Source organism: Propithecus coquereli, unplaced genomic scaffold (assembly GCF_000956105.1).
Source record: "Propithecus coquereli isolate 6110/MARCELLA unplaced genomic scaffold, Pcoq_1.0 Scaffold7, whole genome shotgun sequence".
In the NCBI taxonomy this organism is placed as follows: Eukaryota; Metazoa; Chordata; class Mammalia; order Primates; family Indriidae; genus Propithecus; species Propithecus coquereli.
This window is the reverse complement of record NW_012153062.1, coordinates 4,497,980-4,507,405: the sequence shown is the minus strand read 5'-3', so window position 1 is coordinate 4,507,405 and position 9,426 is coordinate 4,497,980. Positions and strand designations below refer to the sequence as shown.

Sequence of the window (9,426 nt, the reverse complement as noted above, 5' to 3'; positions counted from 1 at the left end):
TTTTTAGTTGTCCGATTAATTTCTTTCTATTTTTAGTAGAGACGGGGTCTCGCTCTTGCTCAAGCTGGTCTCGAACTCCTGAGCTCAAACAATCCTCCCGCCTCGGCCTCCCAGAGTGCTAGGATTACAGGCGTGAGCCACCGCGCCTGGCCATAAATCAATTTTTAAAAGATAACTATGTTTAGAAATTTTTTAAAACTTTGAAATAATTAAAAGGTCAAAGCAAAAGGCCACAACTCATGTGATGAGACTCCTGTAAACCTGATGTGAAAACCAAAGAAAAGTACGAGAAAGGAAAAGTACAGGACAATCTTGTTTATGAACATAAATTTAAAAATCCAAAAAAAAAATCCAAAACAATATGTTTACCAAATCTAGCAATGTATTAAAATATAACACATTACAAATAAACTGGGTTTATTCCAGGAATTCAAGAATCGTTCATACCATGTAATTGTACACATAAACATAAAATTGGAAAAACCATATTATCATCTCAGATGTAGAAAAGACATTTGATAAGAGTAAACAACCAAAGGCCAGGCGCAGTGGCTCACACCTGTAATCCTAGCACTTTGGGAGACCAAGACCAGCCTGAGCAACATAACGAGACCTACAAAAAATAGAAAAATTAGCCGGGCGTGGTGGCGCATGCCTGTAGTCCCAGCTACTCGGGAGGCTGAGGCAAGAGGATCGCTTGAGCCCAGGGGTCTGAGGCTGCAGTGAGCTATGATGATGCCACTATACTCTAGCCCAGGGGACAGAGTGAGACTCTGCCTCAAAAAAAAAAAAAAAAAAAAAAAAAAAAACCAACAACCAAATATGATTTAAAATAAAACTCAGAATTTTTTTGAATCAGAATTGTTACTATTTATAGATGATGACATTATTTTCATAGATAAAAATTTATTAAAAAAATTACCAGGATGAATTAGAGTGCGGTCAGGTAGTTACAAGATCCCCATATAAGAGCTTGCTTCGGCAGCACATATACTAAAACTGGAACGATACAGAGAAGATTAGCATGGCCCCTGCATAAGGATGACACGTGAATTCGTGAAGTGTTCCATATTTTTAAATTAAAAATTAAAAAAAGATCACTATACAAAATCAATTGTATTTTTATATATGACAACACAGGAAATGTCATAAAAAGATATATCACTCATAAGAGTTATAAAACAATACAAGGTACCTAGAAATAAATATTAATACAACAAAATATATGAAGACAATTAGAAAATGTTATTGAAAAGCATTAAAGGAGATATAAATAATGAAGAGAGAGATGAAGTTTCAGGATAGGGAAGACATCATCATATTGATGTAAGTTCTCCCTAAACTGATGTATTTAATTTAATTCAAATAAAATTACCAACATGGTTCTTTGTGAACTTGTCAAAGCTAATTCAAAAACCTATGTAAAAAGAAAGAACAATTAAAACACTTTCGAAGAATAAGACTAGGGTAGCTTGGCACTGGCTCGGTGATAGACAAACGAACCAGTTACCAGAATAGAGAGCACAGATACAGACCTATGCACGTGTAGAAACTTGAGCATAATAGTGGAGGCACTGCACATCGGTGGGAAAAGGACTATTCAATAAACGGTGCTGGGCTGGAACGGCTGTTTTACCATATCGAAATTAGATTCCTTGCAAATATTAATATTATACAGAAAAAATCAATTCCAGATGAATTAATCACAAATGTGAAAAGCAAAATGCTAAAACTTTTAGAAATTAACACGAGTGCAACTCTATGACCTTAAAGTCCTAAGGGAAAATATAAATTTAGGGTCCTAAAGGAAAATTTAAACATTAAGATCTGAAACTTGGGTTCATCCAGACTTAAGCATTATACAAGATAGTCATGTAACAAAAATACTTGTTCCCCTTAATATTTTGAAATAAAAAAATTTAAAAAAAAACTTTTCATCATAAAACAGTGAAAGAATAAGCAGGAAGAAAAAACACATATATATATACACAGTTATCCCTCTGAAACCACGAGTTTTGCATCCATGAATTCAACCCATTGTGGACTGAAAACAATTTGGAGGGAAAAAAATGGATGGTTGCATCTGCACTGAGCATGTAAAGACTTTTATTCCCTTGGCATTATTTCTTAAACAATAAAGCAAAACAACTATTTACATAGTATTTACATTGCATTTGGTATTATGAGTAATCTAGAGATGATTTAAAGTATAAAGTATACAGATGATTTATAAAGATGATAAATAAAGATGATTTAAAGTATAAAGATGATTTAAGACTATATGCAAATACTGTAGCCTTTTATATAAGGGACTTGAGTATCTATGAATTTTGGTATCTGGGAGGGGTCCTGAAATCAACCCCCCATAGATAACAAGGAACAACTGTGTGTGTGTGCATGTGTGTATGTGTATACATATGACATATATATGACACATATATAATATGACAAAGGGATTGGTATACAGAAGAGACAAGTAGAAAAAATAGAAGAAAATAATGCTGAACTGAAGAAAGATCATAAGTTTGCTGAATTCCAGAAAGAATCCATGAAAAAACAGACATGTAGATATGACCTGGTTAAATTTCAGAATTCTAAGGAGAATTAAACTGGCATCAAACACATTTTCTGGAACTCCAACTGCTAGAAGACAATGGAACAGTATTTACAGACTTCTGAGGGGAAAAGAAATGTAGCATTACAATTAGAATTGCACACCAAGCCAAACTGGTGGGGCATAATGTTACAACAAAGATATTTTCAGAGATGGAAGGACTGGAAATACATTGCCCATGTAACCTTTCTAGAGAAAAAAACTCAAGGAAATACTTGAGCCAAATAGAAGATGAAATGAATTCCAAAGAAGACATGATATACAAGAAACAGTGGTGAGTTAAAACTACATAACTGATGCTGTCAAGATGAGATTTAATTAAATTAAATAAAGATACCTGAGATAGGAGAAAGGTAGTAAAAATCTATTCCAGACCTTTTTTTCCTTTTATTTTCTTTCCTCTCATTCCTGACACTTCATGATTCTTTCCCCTCATATCTGTCTTTTTGCCTGAAGAATTCCTTTAGCTTGACTTCCAATTCACTAATGAGGTTTTTAGCTGTATTTAATCTGATAATTACTGACTCAGAACTTTTAATTTTGATAATCATTTTGTTTTAATTTCCCAGGAATCTTTCTTGTTTTGAGATTGCTTCTTTTGTAAAATAGATTATTTTTGTTTAATTAATGGACTATCTCATTGACTTTCAATGATAATATGAAATTTAAAAAGTTATTTTGGGCCAGGTGCAGTGGCTCATGCCTGTAATCCTAGCAATCTGGGAGGCTGAGGCGGGAAGATTGCTTGAGGTCAGGAGTTCCAGACCAGCCTGAGCAAGAGTGAGACACTGTCTCTACCAAAAACAGAAAAAAATTAGCTGGGCTTGGTGGCACATGCCTGTAGTCCTAGCTACTCCAGAGGCTGAGGCAGGAGGATTGCTTGAGCCCAAGAGTTTGAGGTTGCGGTGAGCTATGATGATGCCACTGCACTCTAGCCAGGGTGACAAAGTGAGACTCTATCTTGCAAAAAACCAAAAAGTTATTTTGTATTTCTTTTATTTATTTTTTCTTTCTTTTAAAACAAATATTGTAGAAGATGTATTTCTATATTAACTGTTTTGGCAGGGGCCTTTTGCTTTGAACCTGTTAATTCTCTTTATAATAATGTCTGATCACGTTTTATTTTCAGCTTATAATTATAAATAAACATCTAGATTACTGTCTAGGTCCAGCAGCACTGAGAAGCTAAGAAAGACAAAAAAAAAGAAAAAGGTAATTAAAAAAAGAAAAAAAAATAGATCAGTGTCTAGGGTTCTATTCTGCAATGAGCATTAGAAATGTGGCTAGTACAATTAAGGGGCCAAATTTTAAAATTTAGCTTTAATTAATTTAAATTGAAATATAAATAGCTACATGTGGCTGGTGACTATTATAATGGACAGAAACAGGTCTAGACTGTTCATTATTCATGGCTGATATGGGCTCTTCCAGCAAATGTAGTGATCACTACGATTTTTTCAGCGAGATCCTCTCTTCTTAGTGAGCTCCATGGAAGGTACAAAAGATGGCTGAGCTGTAGTGCAGAAAGAGACCAGTAGGTGGGCCCCTCCCTTTATCTCTCTACTATCTCTATCTCTTTTTCTTTCGGTGCCTTCCCCATCACACACACAGTGTGGCCAGCAGAAATGTCCATGTTATCACCCTCAACAGCTCTCTTCTGCATCTCTGCAAAGCTCTTCCCAGCTTCAGATTCATGAGTAGAGACCCTTTCAGGAATAGAATAGAATTTTTTCTCTAACAGTGGTTGCACTACCTCAGCAGGAAATTAATTAACAAAGGAAGGAAGTCAAATAGAGATGCTCAGTCCTATATGTGGTACCATTTTGATAATAAAAAATAATGGCAATTTAAAAATCCAAAATCTTTGGCTTTCTTATCAATATGAATCAAACCCAATTTACTGAGTTCTAAAGTGTTGCGATGCATAGTATATAACAATCTTCCAAATGTTTCCGTAAACTATGAAATAATTCAACAAATAAACAATACATATGGTGGTAGATCTAGAGGGATATATTCAATACATATGCTGAACTAAAAACTGGAGCCTCCAATTTGGATGCAACTTCAGAAAGAAGAATATGCACGCTAATAATTAAGTAAAATCAAAGATATCTGTTCCATATATGGAAAAAACAGTAAGAATTTTGTGATTATTTTGTCCTTTATATATTTTTAAGTGCTCTATGCCACTGGTAAATTATAATACTTTTTACATTTTTCTTGTGTGAAAAATCACCATCATTTTTTCCAAATTCTCTACCAATTCTCAAACACACTTTAAGACAAGATGTTAAATGACATTTTTAGTCTCTAATGCCTTGGATGAGAACTCCCCGGGCATTCTTCTCTCACTGAATTTTTTGAATTGTAAAAGAATACACAAAAGAGGCAGAGTCACTAAGTGGGAGAAGCACAGGCTTTGGAGAAGACATGTGGAGGTACGTGACACATATTTGGTGGGACCCTGGTTGAGTTATTTACACCACTGAGCCTCAATATTCTCATTTGTAAAATGAGGATACTACTATCTGCCTCACAATTATTGAAAGGAACATTACTGCCATATCAACGGGCTCTACTATTCTCTCCTTTAACACTTTCTAAAAAGTTTGTTTTGCTTTTTATATCAAATAGACTTTCCTGAAATAGTTTAGTATACACGTCTGCACTGAGCTGAAAAGTGTCCCTCCAAAACTCATGTCTAACTGGAACCTGGGAGTGTGATCTTACTTAGAAACAGGGTCTTTGCAGATGTAATCAAGTTAAGATGAGGTCCCTCTGAATTAGAGTGGGCCCTAAATTCTATGACTGGTGTCCTCACCAGAAAGGCATGTGAAGACAAAGACATAGAAAAGGCCCCTGTGCTGATAGAGGCAGAGATTCCATGATGCAGCTGCAGGCCAAGGAATGCCAAGCATTGCCACCAGGAGCCAGGAGGAGGCAAGGAAGGATTCCTCTTCAGAAAATTCAGAGGGAGCATGGCACTTTGATTTCCGATTTCTAGCCTCCAGAGCTGTGAAAGAATACATTTCTGTTGTTTTAAGCCACCCAGTTATGGCATTTTGTTAGAGCGCCCGGGGAAACTAAAATAGTACTGATTCCTAAAACGGAAATGGAAGCATTTTGGCTTATCTTCCATATAGAAAAAAGTACCACACATTTTGCTATGGCTGAATGATAGCAAGCAGATTCCCATTCCAATCTTGTTTGCCATGGATTTTCCAAGAATACATTCTAATAGTGTGTTATTTGTGAATCATATTTACAATTGACCAAAACTCAATTCAACCAAGTTTAAAAAAAGTATGTGTGGTGGGGGTGGAAACAAGATGAGTGGGGGAGGGGTTATATTAGCGGATCCTGATTTCCAAGAAAGAGAAGAACAACCAAGGCAGGGTCTACACTGATGCGGCAGGGCCTCTTGAGTCACTGAAGGCAGGACTCACCTGGTTTCTCATCTTGCTGTATACTATCTTCACTCTTCTATCTATATACTATCCTTATCTAATAGGTGAAAACATGACTGCCAGCAACTCCCAAATTGTACCTTTTACAGAGCTTGCCCCAGAAGAGAGACTGACTCCATTCTCTGGGTCTCTAAGTCCAAAAAGCCCATAGAAAGACTTTGATTAGCCTGAGCTGGGTCAGCAGTCTCGTCTTGTATTTTTTCAGCTGTCCACTCTTGGACTACCCATTGCGGCCCTGTGGCTGGGCAGTGCCCAGAGAGAGGGGAAGATACTTTACACAAGGAATAGCTCTAGTTTCCTTCCTTAATAAAGAAGTAGTTTTACCTTTAAAAAAAAAAGAGAGAAAACCCCAAATTCTAACTAAAACGCTAAAATGAAGCGAGCAACCAGGGGAAGAGAAGTAATTTTAAAGGCAGATACAAATACGATTTGGAGAATAGGAAGCAGTTGGAGATAAATCAAATTATCAATAAAAGCAATACACTGACAGCTTTAATGAAGAGCCACTAAGCATATGAACTGGAGGCTTTATGTATGTAAGTTAAATAAAACAATTTTCATAGTTGAATTCAATGAAAAACTGTTCTCTTTATTTAAAAGAATAAGAGAAAATATAAAAAGGTTAAGCAACTATTTTTTAATTTAAAGATTTAATTTATAGAAATTCTTACCTTTTGGTAGTAAAGGACATAAATTTCATCACCAGTAAACATGTGACTGCCTATTGTGGGTAGGGCACTGAAGCGCCATGAGATTATTTCCAGACAATTAAACTCAATGCACAATTTGTAACTTTCTTAGAAATAGAAATGATTACTTACCATGTTACTAGGGTCTCCATCAGCCCGATCTAGTTCAAAAGAATTTATCTTATTGGCGCTCATTTCATCAGTGTCAGCAATGACATAATGTCTAGGTGAGTAGGCACTGGACAAGCTCCCAAGCAGCCTCAGGATCTCGGTGGTATGCCCACCTGGAAACAATACCACAAGTCCTAAGATTAAGAAATCCACAATGGACACATCCATTTGTACATGTTACATCAATGTCATATTTTTAGGGAAGTGAGGACCACTGTGATTGCATATTCTCAAAAGACACAAGGAACATTTGGAAACAATAATCTGTGCCCTTGTATAAACACTACGTTTATACTGGGGAGAAGATAAAAAATGTATAAAAACAAAATCAGCACTAGCAATGTGTACTGAGGAAGATACAAAGAAGTATAAGACACAGGTCCTGTTATCAAGAAGACTGGTGGGAAAGGGGCAACACACACACACACACACACACACACACACACACACACACACACACATAAAGAGGATGCAACACAGCAAGAAAAACTAAAATGTGGGGGGAAAGCAAATGGTTATGAAAAATCAATGCCCTATGAGTAGGAAAGATCCCTGGTAAAGGCTGAGATGACTTGAAAGGTGAAGACAATACACAAATAGGAGCAGGGAGGCCGCTGGGCGGGGGTGAGGATTGTTAGGGCATGAGATGGCAAGATCTGAGACGTGTTCAAGGGGTGGTGGGAATACTAGGAAGAAACGTTAGGGTGAAGTAAGGTCAGGAAAGTAGGATGAGAAATGGGAAGCCAGTCACTGCACGTTTCTGTGTAGAGAGTGAGGGAGGAAAGAGCAATGACCAAGCAGGGGCTGGGTCTTCCTAACAAAGGCGTTTTGTTCAATACTGAAACCGCAGCTCCTAACACAGGTTTCGGCACACTGCAGGTCCTCAAATACTTCCCAGCTTCACCAAATAAGTCTATACACAGTTTTGAAGTCATAGAATCTCCAAAATTTTAATACTTTAATTTCAAAAGCATGAATTTAAAAATCAACTATATTCACTGAGGTTTCCTCCCACAAATCATTGAAGCTTACAATCAAACTCCTTATCAAAGAGCCCTATCACACCGATTTCAGTTTCATTTCAGGAGCTCTTTGCCTTGTGAAATGTCTTTAACATTCTCTGCATTCTTCTTATTTGTTACCCCCTCCTTGCCTTTGGTCATGTTGTTTCCCCTACCTAGAAAGCTTCCCCCACCCCACTCTCCTTATTGTAAGAAAAGAGCTTTTAATAGTGATACACAAACACACAGAAAGATAATCAAACAAATTAAGGATGTGTTTCCCCCAAACACACACATATATTTTATAATAGAATGGATTGAAGAATGAATGGAAAGAAAATGAATATAATAGAAAGAATTGAAGAATAATAGAATGAAAGAAAGGATTTCTTTCTAGATTCCAGAAGGAATTAGGTACAGAAAGAAATTTGGCATAGATTTACTGGGAATTTCAGGAATTAGAATCATATGTTAACTTTATAACTTGTCACCCATCTTTTTGACTGGGGCATGTAATTTACACATCTGCTTTATACTTATTTCAGTATTTTTAGTTTTAGCCTTGAACAAATGTGGTGGTTTGCAAAATAGGTACTTGTTTTTACAGTTGGAACAATTAAGGATAAAACCTAATATCCACAGCAACTTCCACTACAATTAAAATTTCATTATACCTGCTTTAACAGTCTTTTTCTTTCCTCTTTTTTAAAAAAGGAAACCCTAACTATATACTATGAAAGCTGTCAGAATCAAAATAGATTCACTTGTGTCAAATCTTGACAAAATGGAGCTAGGAAGGACATGAAAGGAGGGTTCTCACGCATGTACGATTGCCTGATACCAAGAACTATCACAAAAGATTATACCAAAACCACAACCTTGCACAAAGGCCTCCGCAACCTTACACAAAAAGTACTTCTGCAAGAACATCTACCCAGCAACTACCTGTCCAATCTTAGACTGATACCACACTTGTTATTGATCCTTGTAGCCAAGGCTAATTGTTTCAAAACAACTTGCGTATCATTTTACCTTCAAAGACTCTTGTCTTCCCTGGCCTCCCTGAATACTCCCATAGTTTACTATGGTGAGTGTATTCCACATTGCAATGCTCATTCCTGAATAGACTTATTCTCTTTGGAGAATCTCTCTCTCTGTTATTTAGGTTGACAATACATTCACTGGAAATTTAACTTTGCTACTGAATAAAGTCATTAAAATGATGGACTTTGTCTTCCATTTTACTTTTTTATTAAGATATATTTTGGAGGGCTGGGCGCGGTGGCTCACGCCTGTAATCCTAGCACTCTGGGAGGCCGAGGCGGGTGGATCACTCAAGGTCAGCAGTTCGAGACCAGCCTGAGGAAGAGTCAGACCCTGTCTCTACTAAAAATAGAAAGAAATGATCTGGACAACTCAAAAATATATATATAGAAAAAATTAGCCGGGCATGGTGGCGTGTGCCTGTAGTCCCAGCTACT

General features: G+C 36.6%; 1 protein-coding gene across 1 annotated transcript in view; it reads right to left on the bottom strand.

The window, feature by feature from the left end:
* The window catches only part of ALG14 (ALG14, UDP-N-acetylglucosaminyltransferase subunit), a 91,369-nt gene that overhangs the window by 78,610 nt on the left and 3,333 nt on the right, over positions 1 to 9,426 (bottom strand). The window contains exon 2 of the mRNA XM_012661191.1: positions 6,906 to 7,057. Within this exon, the coding sequence (XP_012516645.1) occupies positions 6,906 to 7,057 (152 nt within the window). The remainder of the gene's footprint in view (positions 1 to 6,905; positions 7,058 to 9,426) is intronic.